This window comes from Colletotrichum siamense (genome assembly GCF_013390195.1).
Source record: "Colletotrichum siamense strain Cg363 chromosome Unknown KSG_Cg363_contig04, whole genome shotgun sequence".
Lineage (NCBI taxonomy): Eukaryota > Fungi > Ascomycota > Sordariomycetes > Glomerellales > Glomerellaceae > Colletotrichum > Colletotrichum siamense.
Genome location: NW_023501017.1, coordinates 3,610,790 through 3,636,744, shown reverse-complemented (window position 1 = coordinate 3,636,744; position 25,955 = coordinate 3,610,790). Strand labels below are relative to the sequence as shown.

At 54.2% G+C, this 25,955-nt stretch overlaps 9 protein-coding genes across 9 annotated transcripts; 4 read left to right on the top strand and 5 right to left on the bottom strand.

Moving 5' to 3' along the window:
- Nucleotides 1-471: 471 nt before the first annotated feature.
- Nucleotides 472-3,063, bottom strand: TDP1 (Tyrosyl-DNA phosphodiesterase 1; the record flags this gene model as incomplete). Its single annotated transcript, XM_036638729.1, has 10 exons — nucleotides 472-841; nucleotides 995-1,185; nucleotides 1,283-1,461; nucleotides 1,538-1,598; nucleotides 1,676-1,749; nucleotides 1,825-1,862; nucleotides 1,930-2,111; nucleotides 2,167-2,239; nucleotides 2,300-2,397; nucleotides 2,467-3,063. 10 exons carry the CDS (start codon nucleotides 3,061-3,063, stop codon nucleotides 472-474), a joined length of 1,863 nt encoding a protein of 620 aa, XP_036495830.1.
- Nucleotides 3,064-4,738: 1,675 nt separating this feature from the next.
- On the bottom strand, nucleotides 4,739-5,860 carry CGCS363_v006879 (uncharacterized protein; the record flags this gene model as incomplete). Its single annotated transcript, XM_036638728.1, has 1 exon — nucleotides 4,739-5,860. One exon carries the CDS (start codon nucleotides 5,858-5,860, stop codon nucleotides 4,739-4,741), a length of 1,122 nt encoding a protein of 373 aa, XP_036496868.1.
- Nucleotides 5,861-7,912: 2,052 nt separating this feature from the next.
- On the top strand, nucleotides 7,913-8,430 carry Rbx1 (E3 ubiquitin-protein ligase RBX1; the record flags this gene model as incomplete). The annotated part of the gene is made up of 4 exons (XM_036638727.1): nucleotides 7,913-8,017; nucleotides 8,067-8,145; nucleotides 8,211-8,281; nucleotides 8,332-8,430. 4 exons carry the CDS (start codon nucleotides 7,913-7,915, stop codon nucleotides 8,428-8,430), a joined length of 354 nt encoding a protein of 117 aa, XP_036496869.1.
- A 223-nt stretch (nucleotides 8,431-8,653) lies between these two features.
- Nucleotides 8,654-9,088, bottom strand: SPCS1 (Signal peptidase complex subunit 1; the record flags this gene model as incomplete). The annotated part of the gene is made up of 3 exons (XM_036638726.1): nucleotides 8,654-8,845; nucleotides 8,918-8,977; nucleotides 9,038-9,088. 3 exons carry the CDS (start codon nucleotides 9,086-9,088, stop codon nucleotides 8,654-8,656), a joined length of 303 nt encoding a protein of 100 aa, XP_036496866.1.
- Nucleotides 9,089-10,848: 1,760 nt separating this feature from the next.
- CGCS363_v006876 (putative metal ion transporter) lies at nucleotides 10,849-12,775 on the top strand (the record flags this gene model as incomplete). The annotated part of the gene is made up of 2 exons (XM_036638725.1): nucleotides 10,849-12,143; nucleotides 12,196-12,775. 2 exons carry the CDS (start codon nucleotides 10,849-10,851, stop codon nucleotides 12,773-12,775), a joined length of 1,875 nt encoding a protein of 624 aa, XP_036496867.1.
- A 628-nt stretch (nucleotides 12,776-13,403) lies between these two features.
- TIM8 (Mitochondrial import inner membrane translocase subunit TIM8) lies at nucleotides 13,404-13,778 on the top strand (the record flags this gene model as incomplete). Its single annotated transcript, XM_036638724.1, has 2 exons — nucleotides 13,404-13,521; nucleotides 13,612-13,778. 2 exons carry the CDS (start codon nucleotides 13,404-13,406, stop codon nucleotides 13,776-13,778), a joined length of 285 nt encoding a protein of 94 aa, XP_036496864.1.
- A 456-nt stretch (nucleotides 13,779-14,234) lies between these two features.
- Nucleotides 14,235-15,095, bottom strand: RL25 (60S ribosomal protein L25; the record flags this gene model as incomplete). Its single annotated transcript, XM_036638723.1, has 4 exons — nucleotides 14,235-14,322; nucleotides 14,404-14,696; nucleotides 14,851-14,918; nucleotides 15,074-15,095. The coding sequence occupies 4 exons, from the start codon at nucleotides 15,093-15,095 to the stop codon at nucleotides 14,235-14,237; spliced, it is 471 nt and encodes a 156-aa protein (XP_036496184.1).
- A 544-nt stretch (nucleotides 15,096-15,639) lies between these two features.
- BMT2 (25S rRNA (adenine(2142)-N(1))-methyltransferase) lies at nucleotides 15,640-16,542 on the top strand (the record flags this gene model as incomplete). The annotated part of the gene is made up of 1 exon (XM_036638722.1): nucleotides 15,640-16,542. One exon carries the CDS (start codon nucleotides 15,640-15,642, stop codon nucleotides 16,540-16,542), a length of 903 nt encoding a protein of 300 aa, XP_036496862.1.
- Nucleotides 16,543-17,504: 962 nt separating this feature from the next.
- Nucleotides 17,505-18,531, bottom strand: UTR4 (Enolase-phosphatase E1; the record flags this gene model as incomplete). Its single annotated transcript, XM_036638721.1, has 3 exons — nucleotides 17,505-18,137; nucleotides 18,339-18,379; nucleotides 18,486-18,531. The coding sequence occupies 3 exons, from the start codon at nucleotides 18,529-18,531 to the stop codon at nucleotides 17,505-17,507; spliced, it is 720 nt and encodes a 239-aa protein (XP_036496863.1).
- Nucleotides 18,532-25,955: the final 7,424 nt, after the last annotated feature.

Genomic DNA, 25,955 nt, shown 5'->3' with positions numbered 1-25,955 from the left:
ATGGGTAGGTACGTACAGTGCACTTTGTTGGCCCCCATGCCATCCAAGCGGGACATGCAAACCGCAGATTCACTAGGCCATATCGTTTCATAGACGCTAGTCCTTAAAATCGGCAGCACAGCAACGCTTGACCAAGGCACGAATAGGCGCGATAGGTAGAACCTGTAAAAATGCTGAGGTCCCGCCATCGGAGGGCTAATTAGCCCGGCCGACCCGGGGTTTGCTCCAGGTTGAGACGACGCCATGCCATCTGTGAAGATCCATGTCCGTGCTGCACTTGCCTGCTCTCCCTTTCCTCTGCGTCCCTTTGCCGCGCCCCCCTAAACAGCATAACCACAAAGCTGATACGACTGTCGCTGAGGGCCATTTGTCCATCGTGCACGTTCGGACGCTCTTCCGCCAATTGCCAGGGGTGTGTCAGCTAAATCACACCCCCTCCCTCTCGCTTCGTCCCCGGTCCCACATCCCTGGTCAATCGGCCTTCATGAAAAACCAAGGCCGGCTGGCTGCCGATTCATCTGACGTGTAGAGCCCCGCCGGCACCTTCATCGGAATGGGCATCGTCGTTCCAAACGCTTCATCGAAGCCTGGTGATTCGCCTTGGTGTCGCTGCCGCCGTTGCTGGTGCTGCGGGTTTTCCTCATCGCCCTCCTTTCCGCCGCGACCCATGTGAATCTGCGCCCGCGCCCGCTCCAGCGTCTGGGCACCTTGGTCGGCTCCCCGCCGTGTCCCAGAATCCGCGCAGCCCGCCGTCCTGCCCACCGCGACCAACACGCCGCACTCCCAGTTGCGACAGGAGAGCTTGGCCGTTCCCGACTCCCGGTCCTTCACTAACCGGCCCCTAGATTCCAATTTAGGTCAGCCTTATGATCGATCCACGTCGTTTCGTCACGTCCTGCTCAGACGGCATATGGTTCCTCTGGCCCCTCCCTCCCCGGCCTTTTTACTACTGCGACGTTGGTAACGCCTATCACCAGGCCTCGCGATGACTTACCATGCACTCTCTGACAAGTTTGCGCTCCCCATGTATGCCCAGACCGCACCGTTGCACGCTCGTTCTCGCACAAAAATGGCCTTGCTATGCAACAGCAGACCTGTTCGGGTGCTTTCGCAATCTCGCAGTAATTCTCGCGGAAAGGTGGAAGACTTCCACCACTTCTCTTGCATGCAAATAGTGCCGGCAGCCTGTTTAATGACGCGAAATGAGCATTCTTAAAATACAGGGGCATTTGGGCACCAGGATCGACCGGCGCCGCGGCGATCCCGGCCGGGACATACTTACAGATCTACCGCCTCGGCTGCTCGAAACGGTCTTTTCGGTCGGGAAATAAATACGGAAATGATGCTGCAAATCGACCGCTTCGGCGGCAATTGTTCTAGAAGCGGAAGGACCTGACCTTCCGGCCTTGCTTCTGGTCGACTTGGACTGTCTCGCTTCGTATTCCTTCATGCCCGAATCACCTACAAGGGTGCCGTGGGGTGTTAGTCCGCTGATCACCCCGTCAAGTCTCGACAGGTTGAGTGCAACCACACGTACCTTGACAAGCATTGTAAATAGCTGTCAAATAACCATGGTTCAGAGATCCCAGCGAAGAAGCCTGATGACAAATTGCTTAGCGAACCCCCCTTGTCAAACTGCCCGCCAAAAGCTGGGAAAACTGTTCAGCCTACATACCACGTAGTCAACGTCGACGGGATAGTCGGTTGCTAACCCCAAACTACGAGCAGTATTTCCGAGTCCACAGTAGCCTAGTTTTAAACGGTCAGTTCTTATTTTGACACGCCACAAACATCAATTTCTGGCGCCTTGGGGGGTATGCTGACCTGTGTGTTGCCAAGAGTCATTCGCATGGCTCCCGGAACTGCGGGTTGAAGTCAGCTGTCAGAGTCGATGCCATCTTTGCTGGGACCCTCGTTCGATTGACTGACATTGTATGGACAAATCCGTAGCGACTCGTTTCAGAAAAGTCGTAATTGTCAAGGCTCTTGACCAGTTTCTCACCAATACCAAGAGCTGTTAGGAAGCGCCGCAGCTCCTTTCCAAACAGTGTCTCCGTACCGGCTGTAGTCTGCTGCGTCTCGAAGCGAGGCAGGTCGATGAGAAACACCATCTGCCAGTGTGAGCTAGACCGTAAGGAGGATTGTGATGAGTCGGGGGTGACAAACGTTTTCTAGAACACCCGTTTCTCCCCAATCGTAGGGAACCAGATTGCCGGAAGGAACCACAAGTCGGAGATAGCTGCCATAATGTCAGTAGCTGCCGGTAGTCTAAAGAATGGAGACGTTTTACCCTTCATACTTTAGGATCTGCAACTTAGAATGCATATACCCGCCGTGCATGGGCGGGAAGCAGAATCTGATGAGCCCAGCAGGGGCGTTTGACCGAATCACTGCTTTCTGTAGGATACTGTCAGTGAACGTGTCATCGGTCACGGATAGGGGCTTTGTTGGCAGTTTTTTACATACCTCTGCGTCGTTTGCTGCATACGCAACCAGCACCATCTTGGTGCGCCGACAGTCGATCTTCGACAGAAGCCACTCCTCATCCCATTGAAAAGAGGAAAGAACGGCGAGCTGCAGCTGCTCTTTTTGCAACACTTCTTCGATCTTGATATCATCACCCGTCCTCGGGTATCCTCGTGCCCAGGTTCTCCTGAAGGCTCCCTTGGCGAAAGGTAGATCGAGGGCATTGGCTGCTTGCTCTTGTACCTTCAGAACAGGGGCAGCGTTTCTCAACTCTTGGCTGTCAGCGGCATCAGTCCGTTGAGATTTTGACGTCTGGAAGTTCTCGTCAAGGTCAGCTTGCGTAGCTGATCGTTTTCCCAGTCTTGCGAGACGTTCCTCTTCCATTTTTTTCCTGTCAAGAGCAAGGGACCCAAACGTAACACCAGTGGTAGGCTTGATGGACTGTTTTAAAGGGCTCGCTGGCGCATTCGACGCCTCCGATCGATTGTGAAGTGTGATGTCTTCTTGTTGCAAAGATAATGCAATGGCCAAGGCCAGATCCGGGTCATCTTCCGCATCTGGTGATGCAGAACGCGCTGGGTTGTATTCTGAACTCATAGTCGCGCGCGAGCCGCCAGAAATACGCTTTTCCTGACTGATTCAGTATTTATGAGGTGAGAAATTGAATTCCAGAGTCTGTTTTGTGCTGAATTCGGTGTGGAATAAGTTGAACAGGGGCTAAGGGAAGTCGCGATACCATGCAGCGTTCATTACTTAGGTCGGGTGGCTGTCGCGTTGTCACGTGCCTTCGTGATCAGATTGCTTCTTTGTTGCATACTCTCCCCCATTCTTTCCCCGCTTAGGTACATTAGATGCAAAAAAGCGCCGCTCTGTTGGTGTACAATTAATCAACTTACCGCTCGTATCTGCTCGATTTCTTTACAATTTTTTTCAGACTCCCAATGATAAGGGTGGAATCAGTATGTGACAGCTTGATAGTTGCATGATCAGGTAGCAAACACGGCAGATCTAATGTATTCATGACTTGTCCCTGATTACAGTTGCTCGTCACTGTCTGATACGCAGAGCCTTATGACAATACTTGCATTCTTGCCTTCTACAGTCTCGTCGTCACGCTTGTGTATGTAACTATACGTCAAGAGCTTGGACATGTTGGTCATAAGCTGCTGAGATATGGACGTGGCTCTGTTTGCCTTTGTGGCTCGAGTGTCTGATCCGTCACAACGACACATGATAGCTGGACAAGTGGCGTTTCTTCTTATTGTGGTTCCCGGCAAGCATACCTAATTCAATTCCCCGCCTCCTCCCAGCCCCTTCGCCTCTGCCATGCCTTATCATGGTGTCACGATGACAGGATGAGGGGGGCTTGCATTCACCATACACGGCATCAGTATGATGGCCTTGGGCAACAGGGCAGAAACGAGTTGAAACCCGTGCAGCATCGAGAATCAAGGCTTCATCTCTGGCTCATCTAGACTGTATGGCATGCTGCGTATTGTGAATGTTTGCATGGGCCCAAAGTGGTATGGGCTGATCTAGCAAAGCACATTGCCATCCCCAATTTAGGAACTCGCTCGAGAATAGACCTCGAGGTAATGTCCGAATGAGATTCCGAGATCCAGCTGCGTTTACAACCGTACCGTATGAGAGCTGACGCAGAGAATCCGATTAATATTCGTCATGCCCACCTTGCTTCCCGTCGAGTTCAAGCCGAGCTGTTGCATAGGACAAATACAATAAATTTCCCGACAACGTTTATGCTCATCAGACAGCAATATCCAATACACAGGATAGAGTGATCGATCGAGCTTACGGCCTTTTGAATAAAATACAGCACTCGCTCATATTCATGTATTCTCGATGTGCATCACACTGACGGGCATTCACAGCCAGTAGTTCCTAGACAAGGTAGACTGTCCGTTTGTCATAGAGTATAATATACCTTTGAAAGTACGCCACGAAGCGGTCCAACGAAGATGCAGACGGAAAATGATTGAAGTTGTCCTAACTGAAGAAAAACATCGATGTCGCCTCCGGGTATCAAGTTGAATACTCCTGACGTTGGCACAAAAAAAGCATCTGCCAATTTTGCCACATCCCGTAACCCCGAGACACCCAACAACAAAAATCACAATCAACAGCTAGAACTCGCAGAGACTCCCGTTCCATGCTAATTGGTGGTCCAAAAGTTTCACATACATAGATCATGGACACCTCGTTGATGGGTGGCGTACGGAAAACGTCCACCTCATAGCCCAGACCAGTGGCTTCTTCAAGAGTACAAAGGACGTTCTCCCGATTTGGCAGCCGCCAGAGGGGAGTCTAGTTTGAGGATTCGACGAAGACTGTCCTCCATGACACGAAGATCGGAAGATCGGACCTCCTCGTCCTGTGTAACAATACCATTACTGACGTGCGGAGTTGAAGGTATCGGTGGCGAGGGTTGAGGAGAGCCTGTCATACCCTTGCCTCCAAACAAGTATTTCTTCAAGGCCTCGGAGCGGTCCTCGGATGGTGAGTTTTCCGAAGCTCTTGGTGTACAAGGTTGACTAGGACCGGCGCGGGCAGCCCGAATGCGGTCCTGGTAGGGAGTCGAAAAAGCAGGGCCAAGTGGCTTGCCGGGAAAGCCATCAAGCTCTGCCGAAGAAATACCGCTGGAGGATCGCTCGAATGGCATTCGATGCCCCGGGTGGGTATTGTACGGTTTCGCGGCGAAGGGACTGTCTCTGAGCGCGGGAGCCGGCGGCGAGACAGGCCCCTGAGGCCGAGAAGAGGAGTGAAGAGAGCTTACTCGACGTGCCTTCTCCTTTTCAGCCCTATCTGCTCGAAAGATAGCATCAAGAGGAGACTCTCGGGCCACAGGCACAGTCGATGGATGGTGCGGAGTCGGTGCCTCATGCTCCGTCACTGGGGGAGATGGTTGCTGCTGAACTTCTCGTGTCATGCCCGGATTGCCTGGGGACTCGGGGATCGACTTCGAGTAGAAGCTAGGCATAGGCAGAGCTGAAGGGGCGGGAGATGCGTGGAAGGTTGCACCAGCGAAGGCTGCAGCGGTGTTTGGCTTGTTGCTGACGGGAATGCTCTGGGGTGTTGACCGACGGTTCTGGCGTGTGTCTGGCGATGCTACAGGATTGGCACTGGGATTCTTCGCTCGAGGTTTGTTGCGAGAGCGCTGCTTGGAGCCGGCCTGAGCCCCCGCGGCCGACTGGGGATCTGGAGAACCCGAGTAGGACTTCTGAGGAGTGTGTGGACCGAACTGATCAAAGGCAGAATTCGACACATTTGCCATATCGTTCTCGGAGGCGTACATTTTCTGCCCTGCCGCCTTCCCGCCGCCATTTCGACCTCGGCGACGGTTGGATGTAGGCTTCGCTTGATTGGTTGCCTCCTGCATACTGGTGTCTGAAGGGACAATCTGGCTTGTCGCTTTTCGGCTTTCGGTGTTTTGCTTTGCTTTTTAATTAATGTAACGAGAGACGGCAAAGGGACGAGAAGGGTGCTTTGTGTACGGCAGTCTCGTGCCTAGAGCCTAGTCGGTACAAGCAGAGCGCTGTAGGTACGTAGGCTAGGTATGATGCGTTAAGATGAGGCAGACTTGTCGGGTAGATCGGTTGACCGCAGAGTGAGTGCAACTATGACTGTCGATGTGCCGCTGGGAGCGTCGTGTTGATGCTTAAAGATACTGGGTTTTTCGCTTTGGTTACGGGCGGATGATGGTCGGATTGCGTGTTCAAGCGCCAGGAGGATGGTCTGTCTGAGGAAGCGGGTTTCGGGGAAGGGAAAAGTAGAAGCAATTATCTGATGCAGAAGAAGCGCGTGATGGTGCTCTGCTCATTGTGCCGTGCAAAAGGAGGGCGAAGAGTAGATAGGGTGACGCTGAAGCAGCGATGGGGTGGGCAGTGGCTGCAGCTGTGATGCGGCCAGGCAATGGCGAAAGAGGGGAGAGGGGCTTAAGTAACCCTGGCGCCAAGATTGGGCTCGTTCGGCAGGGCCTGGCGAGGCACGGCATGCCATCCCAACCTGTGCTGTTCCTCGCAACTGCCCGTCCAACACCACCGACCAAAATACATCCAATCAGAAGCAACTGAGCCACTGCTGTCCCCCATTTTCCGGGCCGTTCCCAATGCCAGCCTCACGATAAGCCACTCCTGCTCTGATAGGCACCTCACCATCCTTGTTTCCCGCGCACCAAAAATGGCAGGGCGCGAGTCACTCTCCAGGACCAACTGCGTCACTGCTGTGACGCGGAGACAGCATGGTTGAGCATCTGTCTATCCGTACTTTGAAGTGTGGACTGTGCTGCAGATATCCGTAGTATGACCTGAAAGTTCGTCAAGCTAAAGTCTTCAGCTGCTCCTGATGACTGCGAATCCAGCCAACAGCCCCGGCTTCGGCTTCGGGTTGCGGGCGGCAGAGGACTGAATTGGCGTCGCATCGCCCGCACCACTCCATCGATATTCGAACTCACGTCATCAAATAGATGCCACCAGCTACGCGAGTGTCTCGGGGCAAATGGAACGCGGCACGGGTACCGTACCTTACCTTACCTGACAGGACCTCAGGTAGGGCAATGCTGCCATACGACTACGGTACCTAGACTACCTGGATCTTCTGGCTACCGTACTTTACCTTAAGTAGGCACTTTTGGAGTCCATGGATGGAAGCCAGCGGAAGTCAGAGCTGACATGGAAGGCACACTGACCTTCGCCGCACAACCTACCTCATCTACCTACCTACCTAGGTGGCACGGTGGGTAGGTATTCTGGGTGGGGTGCTTATGGTAGGCACCATAAGGCACCTTAGATACACTAGGTACTCAGGCATTAGGTACGTATCCGTACCTATGTACTATGCAGTAGGTGCCTCGCCCTCAGTTCACAGCTTGACTCCATCCAATCACAGCTCGCACCTGCCTAAGGTACGAAACGGAGTTGCTTTAACCACTGGTGGCAGCCTTGCCTCGTCCTTCAGTCATTACCCACCCTATCCGTACCCTGCCAAAGATAAGTTAAGTAGTAGTGCCTCACCAACGCAACGCCCGCGAGGACGAGCAGAGCTAGCCACGAAACACGGCAATAAAACATCCAAGAGGTACGGAAAGTGGTATGTAATGTCTTCATTCTTCCGACCGCATCAACTCGACGTGTTCTTTCTTCCACGACAGCCTTCTCTATCTACCTTCCTGCTGTACCCTGCTGTCACCTGCCGATTCTGCCACCTCTTTGACCTCACTGATCGGTGCTGACCCCACCCACCTCCAACCAGGTACTACGGCATCAGGAACAACCAACCGTTAAATTCGAGAGCTCTTCTGCCAAAGTCCGATTTCCATCACCGCCTCAACAATTCATCGACCCCGCCCCTCGACTCCCGGTCTTCCGCTTTCGCAGCACTCGCCGCGCCCCCCGAAACGTCCATCGAACCCCGCCGTTTCTAGCATCCCACCATGGCCGACGTCGACATGACCGATGCCCCTGGCAGCGTCGTCAAGAAGGGAGTTGACGGTGACTCCAAGGCCGCCGACGGCAAGAAGCGCTTCGAGGTCAAGAAGGTTAGCATCTCGGACCTAGCATACTCTTTCTGAGCTTACGGATGGGTAGTGGAACGCCGTCGCACTCTGGGCATGGGACATTGTCGTCGACAACTGCGCCATCTGCAGAAACCACATTATGGACCTCTGTACGTCGAATAGAAGGACCATCGGCTGCTAAGCTATTTCCCCGGACATACTGACACCACCACAGGCATTGAGTGTCAAGCGAATCAAGCCTCTGCCACGAGCGAGGAGTGCACCGTAGCTTGGGGCATTTGCAACGTACGTATTCTCGCCCGACGCAGCTGTACGTATACTAACATTTTCACCAGCACGCCTTCCATTTCCATTGCATTTCTCGCTGGCTCAAGGCCCGCCAAGTGTGCCCATTGGACAACCGTGACTGGGAGTTTCAGAAGTACGGTCGTTGACATGGTGGTTACCCACGGGGAGATATTATTTCTTGGGTTTGGCATCGCATAGTCGCGCAGGAGCGCCTCAATACAGTCAAATGGTACAATGAATGGGCAGCGGCAATTTGCACAAAGCCGGCCCATGTGGCCGACCAGGAGTAAAGGCACACGAGAAGATACGATACCATAGGAAGCACTGGAATGATCACGCCTAGCCTTATGACTGTTACTCTCGATACCCTTAGCCCGATTTCTCTATTGTAGCCACATTGCGTATACCCGCGCCATCAGATTCCAACCACTTCACCGGGTGTTGTTTATAGAATGGCCAAGGAGGCACAACGAGGAGAAATGTGAGGGCGGTGCCAGCGAGACCTATGTAAACCGCCAACTTGATATCTTGAAGGAAAAAGCCGACGAGGAAGGCGAGTGCCTAAAATGTAAACTGTTAGAAGGTCGCGGAGAAGAGGGATATGGTGATGAAAGTTTTAAGGTGCGAACTTACCCCGGATGCTGAGAGGACGAAGGTCGCCAAGAGGTCGGCCAGCTTTTGGCCCTCAAAGTCCTGAGGAGAGGCAGACATCAGCGCAACGTGATTTGGATAAAGACGTCTTGCGGCACTCACAATCTGACCCTCGGCCAGGTCGCGCACCTGGTCGAGAATTTGATCAGCCATGCGGGCTATGGAAGGGAATTGTGTCGAAGTGAAGGACTGTGTGACGGTACGAGATACTGCGTCTGGTAGCAAGATTGAAGGGCGATCGAGAAACGCGTGCAGCAAGGAATCGGCTTGGCAAGGAATAGAATCAGTCTGTCGGCCCGTCGATGTATGCCCGAAAAGTAAGAAGATGGGTATTTTGAGGCGATCGACGGATCAGGCTTACCAGGAGTCCGCTGGGTGTAGTTGGCGACAAGTATGCCAGTTCGTAATAGTAAGGTAGGTGCTTGGAAGCACGGACACTATGCTTGGCTCTACCTAAGTACGGACAGGTAGCAGCCCATTCGGCGGAAGCACTCGAAGCGGCGCACCCATGACACTGGAAGCACTTGGCTTGGGCGTGCACCACCCTTTGGAGGGGCACAATAGATCAGTCCATGTACCGCGAACCGTTTGAACGGACCCACAAACTGTGGGCTTGCACGGTGCCGCCCGGCCCGGGTCCACTCAGCTGCGCACCTGTGAAGGTACACTAGCGCACCTCACTACTAAATACCTACAGGATACGCCGCGTACTGGCACCATAACAGTCCTCACTCAGAGGACCCGTGACAGACCACCCGCTGCAGCGACACTGGACGACTTTAGTTCTCCACCTCACTGCCCAACTGCTGGGCTGCTGTTGGCCGGAGCCAGGTAGTGCTTGACACCTGAAGGGAAAAAAAAGTTCTCCTTCGGCTCGCCTCTGCCGGGCGTCTCCCTGGCTCGGAATTTTATGACAACCAGGAAAACCTCTCCTCCCTTTTAGGACCTCTCTCTCTCTCTCTTCTTTACCACAGGAAGAACAACAGAAACTCGACCGCACCACCGCTCGAGGGCAAGTTCAAATCGTCCCAAGTCTTCCATTGCCCACGGCCAGTTCATGCTCATTGCCTCGCACAGAACGAGCATTCCATCAGATCAGTCTGATTTCTTCTTTGAGAGTCGACTTTCGGGACTGCGACGGACGAACCTGTTTCCGGGCGACGAGTCCCGCATCTAGGGTTGACCCAAACAGACCACCTCTCGTACCTCTGCCGCTGCTATCGTCAGGAAATCCCTCTTTCTGGTCCTTTATCGCCAACCCGCAAACTCGCGCGGAATTTTACCTTCGATATCGCACACGCTCGTCCGACCTCCCAGCACCCGCGTAACTATATCACAGTCCGGCATTATCGTCCTCGCCTGGCTTCATTTTCACAGGTCGCGAGACCCAACTGAACTACCCTCTCAACCAGAACACCACCAAGTTGGCTTCACTCGCAGCTGACGCTACCTCCCCCTCCCGTTCACTCCTAGGTCCTGGTTTCTGGGTCTACAGCGGAGTGAACAAGAAGCCTCCATAACTGGGTTTCCCCATTGCCGATTTCATACACCTTGGAAACATCACTGCGACACCGTCACGCCGTCGCTCTGCTGGCATCTCCAGCGTTTATCACGGCTCTCGGGACTGTCGCCAGCCCTGTTTGCCCTGGAAGCTAGCTATTCGCTCAGCGGACAGCGCGCCGCGGCCGCGCGGGGTGCTATCAACTGCGGTCTGCATCGCACGTCACTAAACGCATCAGTTATGGGTATCGCCATCTGAGTTGAGCGTTGCGGAGGCATTTGAAGAGAAGCGATTCCGAGTAACACATCTCATCGCTCTCCCTTACGGTCCTGTAAATCGACTGGTTCGCCTGTTTCATCGCGTCAATCGAAATACCAGCAGCACCGCAAGCGTACTGTCAACAACTCTCATCATGTCGGACCACGAGGAGACCATCTCTGAGGGCACCTTTAAGACGCCGATCCCTGAGCTTGACGATCACCGTCACCAGGTCACGGCTGCCCCTCACCCAGAGCGTCCCCGTCGAGGCACTTTCGACACGCTTTATGGAGCTCGATTGCTGAGCCCCGAGTCGGCTGCAGCGGATGCATCAGCCAACATTCGGGTGAGGGACTTTGAAGAAGCAATTGTGGATGAAGAAGGGGCTGATGTCTCACCAACGGCTCGTCGTGTTCGTCGGCCGACGGTTGAGACCATCACTGATCAACGATCCGTGTCGCCGCCAAACTCCGTCAAGGCCTTCGCTGAGGCGCGTCGGCGTGAGCGTGGCATGTCCTTTTCTGAGTCTAAGGCGGAGCGGGCTGGTGACGAAGAAGAGATGCACCGAGCTGTCTCAATCAGCAGTCGCCGAAGCCATCGCAGCCGGCCGCACACGGTGGACGATGGTGCCAGCCTGGCTACCAATCAGTCCGCCGAGGAAGACGTTTGCTTCCCTCTCCAGGAGGGTCGGCGCAAAGACCAGTTGTACATTGACTTCGACTATCTCGAGAACTTTGTTCAGTCGGATAGGGCCTCGCGGGTCAACAGCCGCCGCGATTCCCTTCGTGCCTTCCCAGACCTCAGGCCGCAGACGTCTGAAGCTGTGCAGCCACAATTGCAGCTCCACACTGTTGATGGAGACATTCTCAACATGCCCTCGGACTCGTCCACGGGTCAGGATGCTCCCGAGAAGGAACCCGCTGTAGAGGAGGAGCCTAAGGCGAAGCAATCCCCAGCACAACAGCCGGTGGATCCCAACCGGTTCAGCTTCTTTTCTTCGGCGTGGGAGTCAACGATCCACGCTGCAGAACTCGGCGACCTCGTGCTACCCGGAGAGGACCTCCGCGGTCTCTTTGCCTTGCCTGCAGATGAGTCGGATGGTGTATGGTGGCTGAACGTCAACAACCCGACCAAAGAGGAGGTTGTTGCTCTCTGCAAGGCTTTCGGTGTTCATCCGCTCACCATCGAAGATATCACAACGCAAGAGGCTCGGGAGAAGATTGAGCTCTTCCCCTCTTACTACTTTGCGAGCTTCCGATCGTTCCACGCAGTTCAGGAAGATGATGGTATCGAATACGAGCCCTTCAATATCTATGTCGTCGTCTTCCGTGAGGGTACTCTAAGCTTCAGCTTTGAGCCAAACGCACATGCGTCGCACGTGCGGAAGCGCATTGCCCTTCTCAAGGACTACGTTGCGCTCAGCAGTGACTGGATCTGCTACGCCCTCATGTAAGTTTTTCTGCTTGCGCATGTCGGCAATCCTTGCTAACCTTCTCACCAGCGACGACATTGTCGATTGCTTCGCGCCTGTCATTCGTGAAATCGAAGTCGAGGCAGATGCTATCGAGGATGGCGTCTTCGTGGCTCGTGAGGACGACTCAAACGCTTTCCTTCGATCAATCGGCCGTGTTCGTAAGAACACTATGGCTTTGATGCGCCTTCTGGGAGGCAAAGCTGATGTGCTCCGAGGCTTCACGAAGCGCTGCAACGAGAACTACAAGGTCACTCCCCGCATGGATATCGGCCTCTATCTTGGTGACATCCAAGATCACGTCGTTACCATGGTCACCAACCTAGGTCACTTTGAGAAGATCTTGTCTCGCTCCCACAGCAACTACTTGGCGCAACTTTCGATCAACAGCATCTCGCAGGGCACGCACACGAACTTGGTTCTAAGCAAGATCACCTTCCTGGCATCCATCCTCGTGCCGCTGAACCTCGTCAGCGGTTTGTTTGGCATGAACGTTCCAGTTCCGTTCGCAGGGAGCAACACTCTCGCTCCATTCTTCACCATCTTGGGAAGTTTGATTTTCTTCTGTGTGGTTAGCTTGGCTTTGGCTCGCAGATACAAGTACATTTAAAGATACGGTCATGTGTGCTAGGCGGATACTATGGCTGAGTGATCAGAGGAAATGACGGTAGCAATAAAGAAGTAAAAGATGGCATTGGGACTAGACTACGTAGTAATTTCACCTTTCTCTCATTGCAATCGGATCTGCTGACGATGTGTGTCCAAATAACCGTTGAACCGTGTAACACAGGGGGGGAAGGGGGGGAAGAATCAAAAGCCTCCATGCAATGTGAGTTTATTCTCTACGGTAAAGTTGGGCATGTTTTTCTCGAGGTATGCTCCTTGCAAGTATGCGTAATGTCAAAAAGTTGGTAGTCTCTCAGAAGAAAACTACGGTGTCCAAGCGAAGCGGATTCTGAGCCAATGTGGTGAGGTAGGTAGGACCTACCTAGGTAGTACTGACACTACCTTAGGTAGTGTAAGGTAGCGGGACCCAGAGTGGGGACGTGGGAAAAAGTGTGAGCCAACTGAACCTTTGCTGTTCCAAAACCTTCACCACGAAGAACAATCGCAACGACGCACGCCTCAGGTCTCCTATACTGTTGTTTCAAGGAAGATCGAAACCTGGAATTTTCTACATCACACGCAACCGCGTTGTAACACGACTTCTCCGGAGCGCAGCGTCAGACACGGAAGCCATGGAGTCATCTAAGCAGGCCCTCCAGAACACCGACCTGGAACAGCTCAATGACAAGGACAAGGCCGAGCTCCGTCAATTCCTTGCGAACGAGCAGCAGCGGTCGCAGATACAATCACGTGAGCACAACCTCCGATTCTGCAGAGCGCAGTGCGAGGCAGCAGTAGGCAATTCAGGCAAGCGAGGAAGCTGACACGCAATCACGACAGAAACCCACGCGCTCACGGAAATTTGCTGGAAAAAGTGCGCCAGCGGCTCGATTCGCGGCCCAAAACTGGAAAGGGGAGAGGAGTCGTGCCTTGCCAACTGTGTGGACCGCTTCCTTGATGTCAACTTCCTCACAATGAAGCACCTGAACAACATGCGTTCGGGCTAGATGATTTGTATGCTCACATGGGCCGAGGAGGATGGGGCTCGAATACGGAGAGGGGAATGGAAGACGCCTCAGCTGGCGCTCATCTCATGTATAAGCATTGTAGGACTACGACATGTTACAAGTGATTGGATAGCACACTTCCCACGCTGCCACTGCAATTTAGTGCATACAGATCTAGTGATTACATTGATTGGCGAGCACAGGGAGCAAAAAGGAGCAGTTGTGGTTCAAAGACAAGGTCACGAGGGGCGGCAGTTGTTCCGCGTTCATATGCAATTTTTGAGACTCAACCTGGTCATTGTACCCCAGCTCGAGGACTGGGGAATCGATTTGTGCCCCTGGAATACCACCCTCGGGGATCTAATCAACAACCTTTAGACGCCAATGCCAATGCCGTTGCAGTCCATGAACCCGAATTGCTTTTTGTTCCCGTACCCATTCCCGTCATTCCAACGTTTAAACGAGAGCCAGCTTGGTGGCGGCGATGTCAAGAGCATCGACGTCAGGGGTGAGGCGGGCGTAGGCCTTCTTGGAGCCGTCAGGGCTACACCAGTCATTGTTAGTTCATTTGATGGTCTGTCTGTTGCGCGCATGTCGCATCCAACTAAGCGGGAACTTCTCTTACCGGATCAGGGTGTTGATCTTGACGGTGTCGATGTCGTAGAGCTTCTTCAGGGCCTGCTTGATCTGGGCCTTGTTGGACTTGATGTCGACGATGAAGACGAGGGTGTTGTTCTCCTCAATCTTCTTCATGGCGCTCTCGGTGTTGAGGGGGTGGATGATGATCTTGTGCTCGTCGAGACGGGGCTCGTGAGGGATCGACTTGCGGGGGTACTTGGGGGCGCGGGAGACAACAAGAGTCTTGGGGCGGTGGAAGGAGGTCGTGTAGCGGACCTTGGTCTTCTTGTGGGAGTTGGTCTAAGAAGTTTGCATGTCAGCTTCGGTCGTCCTTCTTGAAAAGTGCTTTCTGGGAGGAGGCGGGAGACATGGAGCGAGCAGTCGAGGTCGCCGCCCTTCATCGATCCCGCTTGCTTCCGAGGAAGCGCCTCGTCAAGTTTTGCGTTGTACTTACACCCTTCAGGGCAGCCTTGGCAGCAGCATTGGCCTGCTTGGAGCCCTTGGGAGCCTTGGAGGCACCGCCTGTAGTAGATGTCGCATCAGCAATCGCTCTTTATGATCAAAGAACTCGCAAAATCTGCTGCAGCATGATGCTCGGGAGGTTCGCCCCGTTGCCGTCGACGGGCAGAAGATTCATCGAGCTGGAAACATCTTGGAATGGTGTTGCTGTCAAGTACCTTTCTTGGTGTTAGGGGCCATTGTGAATGTTGGGGGTCGTTGGCTGGCTGGTCGGGTTAGCTGGCTGAGTCGCGGTTGAGGTCAAGAAAAGAAGGATCTCGTGAACTTTTCCTTTTTTTCCACCCCCCAGATTCTGTGGTTTGTGTTAGGGCACTGGTTTTTTTTTTGTTTTTTTTTTCCCTCGCTTACATGGTCTGTGCACCCTCGAGGCTGGGCTGCTCAACGACTGGGACGGCGGGGAGCCCGGGGACGGGACTTATGTGAGAAACGCAATATCTATTCGCCGGTCGCCGACAGTGGAGCTCACCTACTATGCAGTAACGTACCTAGGGCAGCTTAAGATCAGTTCGTGGTCGGGTCGGGAGAACCAATGGATGATACTCTATGCCTGCGCAATATCTCTCAAGCTTTGAGATTCTCTGATCTAGATCTGGTTTGTCGTGATCGCATCCCGACCCGTCAAATACCCTGCACAAATTAAGTTTCTTCAATATTTCTTACCACCGGTATTAAAAGCCTTGTGCGGTCACACCTGTTCTTTTGAGAAGTGACGGGCTCATCAGCTATGGCTCGACAAAAACCAACCCCGAAGCTTCTGTCAAGTGGTAGACCTCCAACTCTGAAGAAGGCGAAGTCGATTAGTCGGAAAGAAACCAGAACTCTCATCAACACTCATCACACACTACAGAAGAAGCGACAGCAGGCCTTGGCCAGAAACGACGAGAAAGAAGCTGCAGCTTTGGCGGCGGAAATCTCTGCGCTCGGCGGACTCAAGGAGTATCAACAGGCCAGTCTCCAGGGCCAAAGGACAGATCGTGGCGGAGACAGCTCAAGAGTTCTTCTGGACTGGCTGCGATCGGCGAATCTCCAATCAACAAAGACCATGGCGGCGGCGACGAGCGACAACCACGGCAGTGAACGCCGCCGCTTGCGCATGCTTGAGGTGGGCGCACTCAGTGTCGGTAATGCTTGCTCCAAGAGTGGGCTTTTCGAGATGGAGCTCATCGACCTTAACAGTCAACAGCCGGGAATCCTCCAACAGGACTTCATGGAGAGACCTCTTCCCAAGGACAATACAGAGCGGTTTGATATCATCTCACTCAGTCTGGTTCTGAACTACGTCCCTGACCACTCGCTACGTGGAGAGATGCTTCTCCGTACGCTGTCATTTCTCCGTCAGCCCAACGACGATCTTCCAGAGAGCGCCCGCAACGTTTTCCCCTCATTGTTCGTCGTTCTACCCAAAAGCTGCATCTCCAATTCACGCTACTTATCTCAGGGTCGACTTGTTGAGCTGATGACTCTCTTGGGATACGCCCAGGTCGGAGTCAAGCTCACGAACAAATTGGCCTACTCCTTCTGGAAGAGACAGGGCCCTGCTCAACAGCCCATGACCCCGTTTACCAAGACTGAGGTCAACCCAGGAGTGACTCGGAATAACTTTGCCATCACTCTGAAAGCTTCGTGACACCAGTGGCCCTGAAGTTGTCATTTCAGTACCGCTGTGGAACAGACGAGTATGATGACTGATGAGGACATCCGGTTAACCAACGCGCGATCCAACACTACGGCCTCCGAAGTCGGGTGGAGAAACCTTACTCCTGTTCGAAGCAGATACGGAGCTTTATCCCTGGATGCGGCTTCCTTTTTCAGGACGGCAATGGGCGATCAAAAGGGAGAACTCGACGACACAGTGGGAATCCTCAGCAGGAGGCCTTGCATAGATCGACGGACGATCACTTGCGTTATCACCATGAAAATGCGCACTAGAAAGTGTCACGTTGCCCTGAGGGTCAGCACCGGCTAGCCCTGGTGATATACCCAGGTACCGTCTCTCCAGACTTCAAGAACCCCGCTCAAACGCCCCCATCCGCCGCTCTACGCTCTTGTCACCGGCAGCAACAATGTACCGTGAAAAGATGGCGGATGGCTCGGGGTCGGTAGAGTACCTGGCCGCTAGTTATCAAGAGATGGCTCGAGTGTTGCTTGCGAGCTCCAATTGAATGTGGCTGTACCGTTCAATTCGTTACTGTGAGAGATGAAGCTGGGTGTGTAACAAGTATTTAGGCATTTAACACCCGGATTCTTATGTTGGATTCGTTGTGTCCTTGCTAGCTTGGCCCAGAGTTCAGCACTAAACCAATTGTCTAGGCTGAGCTCCGACTGGTGTCGTTGTGGCTACACACAAAGTTGTGGTACGGCGCTGTGAAGAGTTGGAGGGGGTCACCTGGAACGGTCTTCGTGTGGATTGGAAGAAAGGGGAGCAGGAACAAGATTTGTGGATTCGCGGGAAGGACGGAGACGGAAAAGCTGAAGTTGATGTTCGCCGGATGCAGACTGTATTCGAGGCACCCCAAACGAACCCTCCTCATCGAGCTACAGCGTTTAGCAGGAGCATTTGCCGGCAAACCTGCAATCATTCGGCGATTGTCATTGTGTTGATCCATGATCCTCCAACTCATTGAAGTCCCTGATAGGCTGAGGGTTCATATCAGCCGGCAAAGGTGCGTTGCCCGGGCGAACGACGGGTATGCTTCGCATTCCTGCCGCAATGGCGGCTGAGACTTCAAGTGGATTGTCGCTGAGGAAGAGCCACTCATCAGCCTTGGTATCTTGAAAGTTGGATAAGATATTGGTGTAGCTGCTAGACTCGGTTTTGAGGCCGGCGTTAACAGTGTCGAACCAGCCAGAGATGAGGGGTGTCAAGTCCGACGGCTGAGCATCTGTGTGAGCAAAGAAGAGTTTCTGCGCGGGAACAGAGCCGGATGAGTAGATAACCAGGCGCAAACCGGCGTTTTTCCACGATAGAAGACGCCCAGGGACATCTTTGAAGAGGGGTGCCTTGATCTCGCCAGATTTGTAGCCCTCCTTCCAGAGATAGCCTTGGAGAGCCTTGAGGTAAGAAATCTTGACATCGCGGCTGACGAGGTCCCGGAAGTGAGCCTCGAAAGCGGAACGGTCAGACACGCAATCATCAGGGAAAGTGTTCCGGTAGTGAGAAAAGTCAGGGCTGTCCCACTGCTTGTCTAAGGTGGCCGGCAGAACGTTGACAGCATAGGGGAACTATGGGGAGGATGAAGTGTCAGTACGGGACGCAGGGATTGTGCCGCCACGGGTCTATGCGCACGGTGATCCGGCAGGAATGGACAAGCGACCTCCGTGGTGGGAGAAGGCAAGCGGCGGAGAGCATAATCGGGGTGTCACCCGGGACCCGACAGAACCGGGGTTGGGAGGTGGAAGTGGCTGCGGGCAAGACAATCATACCAAGACATCTTTGACAAAAGAAATGGGGCACACGGTCCCTTCTGCAATGCGGGCGAGTGGTTCAAATCAGCGTGAGTTCTCTTATCAACTACAAAACAAATCCATCCAGGTCCGAAAATGTGTGGATGCGGGGAGATGAAGGCTCACCGATGTCAAGCAACACGACCTTGACACTGCCGAGTTTCGGTGCCATGGTGGGCTGTTCAGGCACGATATGCGTCGGGTGTTTTTGCGTCGGTAGTGGCGGTGACCAGGTGAGAAGAAATACGAATAGAGGTGAGACGGTGAGGACCGGGACGCGACGCGCGAAATGTCAGAGGAACGCGAGAAGGGTGAAGGAAAATCCTTCAGTGAGGTTTCGCTTGTTGTGAGTTGGTATGTCCTGCAGCGGACTTGACCAAGCTGACACTGGTTCATGCATGAGGTTGGACGGCGGGAAATTGCGAAGAAGGCGGTCAAGCCAAACCGGAATTCAAGAAGGCCCGGAAGGGGAAAAGGATGCAGCGTCGTAGGTAGGTTGGGTTGCAGCTGTCGTAGGTGTGTGTGCGTGTGCGACTGCGACGGAGCTGTACGAAGGTGGGGGTGGGGTCGACGAATGAGGCGCCAAAGAGTTACACAAACCTTCTCCGGTAGGCCCAATAGCAGCAGCATGTCAAGACACCTTAAGGCTAGATGAATCAGCGGTGAGCCCGTCTGTTGGCGACAGCAACAATAACAACGACAACGACAACGACAACACCACGATCGCATTGAAAACACGTTGCGGGAGGGCCGAGTGTTGGACGAGCTGGGCCCTTGAAAGCGCCGGACGGATTCGGCACGGGAGCCGGAAAGGGAACCGGCGGCGGGAGCTGTCACGAGTCCGTCGGCGGTCAGGCCCCATGGAAGGGCAGAGAACGACGGCGGTGACTCAAAGGAAGCGCCAGAAGCGAAAGAAGAAGAAGAAGAAGAAGAAAACGCCAACAACTGGCCACCAACGGACCATAGTTAGGCGGTGCGCACGGGTACCTAAGGTAGGTAGGTTCCCAAAGGAGAGATACCTTACCTTACCTTAAGGTAGGTAAGAGAAGAGGCGGTTGGGGGTGAGGACGCATCCGTCAGCCACTCAGGTGTTGTCAGTACCTGGCAACCTGGGACCAATTTCGATGCGCAGCAAGGCGCCATAAGCCAGCGAAGAAAAAAAAGCCACACCATGGTCGTCCACCGCCGATAGTCCGCCGTGCCTAGTCCCGGTCGCAGGTCCAAGGCAGTTGTTGTAAGCCAATTGACGGTAGCAATTTTGCGTGTTTTCGTGCACTTGCCAACCACTTGTATGCACTTGGTATGGGCCAGATACTCGTAGCCACGAGCTGTTGAACCCCTTTGTTTCTCGCCTCCAATCTTGTCTCGATCAACAGAGATAGATCCACTTGACCAATAACGTCGACGTGTCTCGCCGAGAGGCGTTGGGCGAACGGCCACAACACGACGGAGGACGCCTGGCAGTTCCGCCATCGTGGTGCCTGACGAGCTCAGCTATCACTCACTCACCCACTGAGTCACTCATATAGGTGAGGTGTCGGACATGGAGGCGACACGTTGGAATGTGCCCGGCAGGCAGCATTGCGGACCCGGCTGTCCACATGGTCTCTTATCGTCGCCGTCGCCGCTGCCGCCACCCCGATAACGCTGCGGAACGAAGGGAGCCCAGGGTAGGGGAAGCTGCAAGGTGCTGCAGAAATGCCTGGTCGGGACATAGAGTGGGTAACTTTGCAGCAGCTCTTGCAGCATTCTCGTGGCAGAGACTGGAGACCTGAAGCTCTAATCTGGCCCGTACTGGACTGTAGAAGCTTGCGGCGGGAATCCGCACAACCCGCTCCTCCACAGATCCTGCTTCACGCGCGACGCTATTGCCGCTAAACTTGCCGTGATCAGCGGTACCCGACTGCAGCACAACATGCGCCGATGTTTGTTCACTACCTAGGTATCTGAGGAACAACGGGAAGCTCGACGCGAGGGACGAATTGCCATACATACCACACCCAATCTACAAAAAGCAAAACGCCAGCAAAACGCCAGCATTTAGCCGGCGACCCATAACAGCTTAGCGCTAATTGAGCCCAGTTCAGGTGCATCGTTGCAAGATAAGACATGAGGGAACTTGAACATCGGAGCAGCATCAGCTGTTGCTCTATTTGCGTGCTTGCCTCTTGGTCAAGTCAAGACAAGACAGAACCAGTTGTCTGCGTACATACTACGGATAAGTACACAGCACGTTGTTGACGGGACCGTCTCCCGGCGGCCGAGTCGCCACTCCGCCCGAAATTTACTTCCTCCCCGCCAGCCGGTCACACGACTAGAATCCGACGGGGGGACTGGCCGTACCGGGGCTATGAGGAAAGGGTGGACAGGAACGGCGACGTCTGATGCAGACAAGCCAGTATCGAACGCACCGAATGACGCCTTTGCTCATCTTATTTCCCCGCCTTCGGAGCTTCCCCTTGTCCGGCGTGTAGCTGATGTTGGCGACACGGAAGCAGACGACTTCGAGAGGATGAGCTGACGGCATGTGCCAGTCTTCGCCTTGTATTAATCGGCTAGATAGAACGTTGTGAACTTCTGCGTACGGCTGCGAGGTTTCGCGTTGTCTACAATTTGTGAGCCAATTTGGGTTCATGGGGATGACGAAGAGCGCAATTTCTGAAACACCCTCGATTACGGCCATGGGCAGCCAAGCCAACGTTACGGGCGCTAGTCAGCAGCTGTCGGACCAAAGCAGCTCGTTTGGAGGGACTATGGAGGGGTCAGATCAGCGTTCAATCACCGGACGAAGGTTTGACGTTGAAGTCTCGGGGTCGGAGGAAGAGACAACAACACTACGACGTTGCCTTGGCACAAATGTAGACGCCTGGGTGGGATAAGCGCTGGTATCGTACAGACACGGTGTTCTGTCATTCTATACTAATTAACGCACTGCACACACACAGTGAAGATCACGAAGCCATGCCACGGCAAAGTTGCTTCGCGTCATCTTAGATAGAGAATGCGTGCGAAGATAAGATGAGGCATGTGAAGTATACGACTTCACAAACATTGAGCTTCAGCTTATCAGGCTTCAATTGAACAGCGACGAGACGATACGTAATCCCGTGCTTCTACACATAATAGTATCTGTGCAAGTAGCGGTATCTTATCACCGTCCGTGGTGAGGGAGAGAGGCACGCAATTCCAGCGTCAGACCCGGGTGAAAGGCGGGTCTTACGCCAGCTTTCGTCTGATGCTGGAACATCCATGGAGAAGGATCACGGACGGAGTGCGCTTGGATGCGTTGGCCCTTGGGTCGACATCACCAGGAATCCGGGGGATTCGTGGATGCTGATCTGCTCCCTCAGACCAAGGCCCAGGGATGCACTGTTATTGTTCTGTACCTACTGCGTACTGCCACGATAGGGACAGCGTCGCGATGTCGATTTCGGGGAGACAAGGGAATTACACTTCTGCCCATCTGCAGGTAGAAAGGAGTGCAGAAAGGGCTAGCCAATGAGACAAACGCCCGGTGAGCAAGTGAAACAGAAACCCAAGGAATCCAGTCGAGGCATTGTGTGAGATAAACAGCAAACCAGACACTCAGCTGCAGGTCTGCCAGTGCCAGTGCCAGTGCCAGTGCCAGTGCCAGTGCCAGCAACCATAGCTCTAGCGTTCCTCACGGAGAGAGAGAAAGAGAGGCAGGAGCCTGGGTAGCTTCTCCGTGCAATCTCCTGTGACGGAACTGTGCCGGGGTCGACCGTCTCAAAGCGAAGCGGGAGACGTCGAGAAACGGGAATGCTAACGGTACACAACTGACGAGTGATGACGGACCTAACCCCTTGCTACCCCACGGCCGGAGTCTCGAACGGTCCACGAAGTCGGATCGCAATGTGGGAAGGAAAACGGCAACCAGCTTCAATTAAATCCAACTCTCTCCCTTATCGGGGCCCAATCCACCTCCCCGGCTGAGTTTAGTCACGTCCTCTGCTCCCCGTCGAAGGCATGACCGAATGACGGATCAGCGATAAAACTTGACATAATTGAACGCTATTTTAGTGAAATGCTTCCTGGGAACGTCCCGACACGTAGTTCAAGCAGTGCAGCTCGCCGAGGAGGACAGTCGAGGACACATGGCACGAATGACGATGTTCTTCAGCCATGATCCAGGAGTTGCTTCACGAATTCTGGGACCCGAGGGAGGGGCCGTTGCCACTCTATCTTTGGTAGCTAAGCCGTAATGGGGTCCATACCTGCAATCCCGTCTGATCCCCCCCTACCTAGGCATCTTTAGAAGACGGGTTATTGGTTCCTTATTACCCAACGTAGGTAAACAGACCGGGTTATGTAAGGCGAGGTGGTATCCGAGATCCGATAGCTTGACCTGCAGAGGGTCCTCTGGCCAGTTCATCTTGATGGAGGACCAAAAAGAGTCAGAGGACTGAACAAATCGAGAAGGACCCCTTTCCCCAAGTTTCGGCGTCTCCATAACAATCAAAAACGTAGGACAGAAGGGAATACAGTGCTGATGCCGTTCCATACCAAGACAAGCACAGTAAGGTAGCACCCGTGCCTAGTACGTGACGCGCTCCCCGCTCGTGTCCGTGAACGAATTGCTTCTCAAGATTGCGAAGAAATGGCGCTGGGCGTTAGGTCGATGGCTGGCTCGGCCGGCCGATAGGTTTCTTGGTAGTGGGATCCTTGGAGTGTCGTTTGGTTGCGCGCTTCCCGCCGCAGCAAGCGACTCGAATCGAGCGCGCACGAGCATCAGGCAGTGCGGCACGCGACGGAGAACTGTTGGATGGCAGCAGGAGGAGCAGCTGGATACGCGGCCGCCATGTCGACGTTGCAGCTTACTTGCCGTTGCCATATACTTGCTGGCCGCGTACCTGGCGGTGTGGCGACTAGCAACGCAGCAAAGCGGGGTCTTCAAAGGGCTGGGCCATCCAAATGGCTGTCAGGGACGAAGGTGTACTAAGTAGTGCACGGCAGTGTAAGGTACTGTGGTAGGCACCCAAGGCACCTTACCTAAGGTACTCGCTTCTTTCCACGGCGGTTGGTGGCCGGCTGTGCAGCCGGTCGGACAGCTGCGCCAACCAGCCACGGCGGCCACTTTCCGTTAAGGCACCTATTGTAAACAGTGTGATATGTTTTTGGCAATTTAGCATTATTAGAGCTGCGCAACTAAGGTATTCCCAGGGGGCCGACAAGTACCTGGGCACCGTTAACGGAACGTGGCCCTTTCAACGGGACAGTGGGTGTTCATGTACGAGGTACGATACCTGATAAGATGCTTAGGTATGTAACGGGCTTCCGAGTTGTATGTCATCTACCGGTACGTGCTTGAACTTTCGCCACTGCTTTGCCTGTGATAGATAAGATAGATACCCACGGTATCCGTACGAATACAGTGAAAGACATAGAGGCAGCGAGATGCAAAGGTGTTTAACCCCAGACGGTCCCTTGCAGCCAGTCAGCGAAGGCCGAACTGCTTCGTAGCTCCCTCACCCCGCATCAACGTAGCCCCCAGTCGAGAAGCCTGCCAGCCATTCGCTCATTCATGCAGCTCGCAGGGTGCTCCCAAACACTGAACTATGTTGCGAATGTCCTGTTTCTAAGCCCTGTCGCACTGTCTCCTCGGTCTTTTCCATGTGGTTTGCGAGATACCCCAAGTCCCGCTCGGACGCGCTGGTCGCGCCGCGTATCTCGATATCTGCATTCGTCATAGCCCACCATGCTCGCGCGTTGGTTATTGGCTCCTGGTTGATTGAGTTGACTGCACCCCCTCTCCGCCCGCTGCGTTCTTGGACTGTTGTTATTGTTGTTGTTGCAGCAGGTGCTGTATCCGTATTGTTGATGTTGATATGTTGGCTCTGTTGACATGAATCTACACGACAACTACGCAGGGGCGACCAGCCCATGACACAGTTGGCAGATGGCACAGTGGCTGGTATCTTGGGCTGAGCCATTGATTGCGTCTGCCATGGAAACTGATGGCATGTCGTGGAAGCTGATGGAATAAGGGCTATGGGCGGGTGATGGATCCATTGAGGGATGTCGTGCTCGCTCATTCCGTCCGTAATCCGTGCCGACTGATCAATCAATTCGGGCAATTCAACCAGAGGCACCGGACTGCCACGACTCACTCACCTCACCCGACTCGCGCCGGGGACGACGAGGATGAGTAACGTGGAAGCAGGAGCGCGGTCGCAAACCGCCGAAGCGGGTACCGCAGCACGGAAAACTGCCCAGTATCCACCTATCGACTGCGAGCCTCGGCGTGAACACTGGAGTTACCTCATTGCCCCATTCCCAAGATGACTCTATCTCGTTGCGGACAAGGCAACTCCCAGCTTTCGCTTCATCAACAAGGCACCTGAGCAGTGTCAGTTGCGGGACCCGAGATTATGACGGGGCGAACGGGCAGCAGACGGAGATAGAGGCCGGTACGGATAAGTATCTACTATGCAGTACATCCTATACTATGTACACTGCGTGGAGACAGCACTCTGTGTCACCTGGCCTGGCAGTTTTCACCGTCTGCCACACAGCTGGTCTGTCGTCCGTCGTCCTTGGTCTCTGGACCTTGGCCCCGTCAGTGCGGCAGCCAATACGGCGATCCGTCATGTCACCGCCATGCTTGATACACGCAAGTCTGCCATCGCATTGTTGGGCTAGTGTCACAGTGCACACCCTCAGGTCTCCAAACGGAAGCAAACGGAGGACGGCGGACAGGCGAGAAACAAAACAGGCCACTGAGAGACAAGAGGTGGGGCCTCTGGGCTGATGAGGGTGGCAGGCCTTACGGATAGAAGGTTCACAACTCTGCACCTGCACCTGTGTGTGTGTATGTGTGTGTGCATTGCAACAGCCTTCATCTTTGCATCTTGCGAAGGCTGGGCTGGTTTGGTTTGTCGGTCTGTCGGTCTGGCGTAGCATCGCGTCCCTCCTGTTGCCAGTCCATCCAGAAGCAAAACCCAGTCAACCAGCTGTCTCCTGCAGGAGAATGGCGTGGATGGCGACAAGGCGACAGAGAGTTGTCATGGCCGAGCAGGGAGTGAGTGAGTGAGTGCATGCATTGCAGGCCCAGGACTGGCTGTCTGGCTGGCTCTGGCTGTCTGTCTGCCCTGTCTGCAAGTTGGTCAAGCGGCCTGAGTTCCCACCTGGCCTCATAGCGCCATCATGGCCATATCCCGGTACTGGACCCCGGTCACTGCCTACCTACCCTCCCCCCCGGTCCATTCCAAGTACGCCATGCTTTCCCACTGGCTACCTCTCTTTTACCGCCTTCTCTGTCCGTCTCCCCCGTCATCCGAAGATACCTGGGAACCGCGCAATCCACTGCACGTATGCAAAGTATCTCTACTCCAAAGTGTACCTGATCAGCGAGAGACACTGGCAAACTCACTGTCCCAATCTCGCCTGGCTCCCACCCACCCACTCGCCCACGACCCCGGGGCCTGCTCTGGCTCTCCCTGTTGCTCTCTCTCTCTCTCTCTCTCTGTCTGCCGCTTGCTCGCTCTCTCTCTCTCTCTCTCACTCTCTCTCCTCTTCTCTGTGCCTAATCCTTCCCCCAACGTCTTCTCACCTCCATCTGCTTCTCTGACTGTCTCT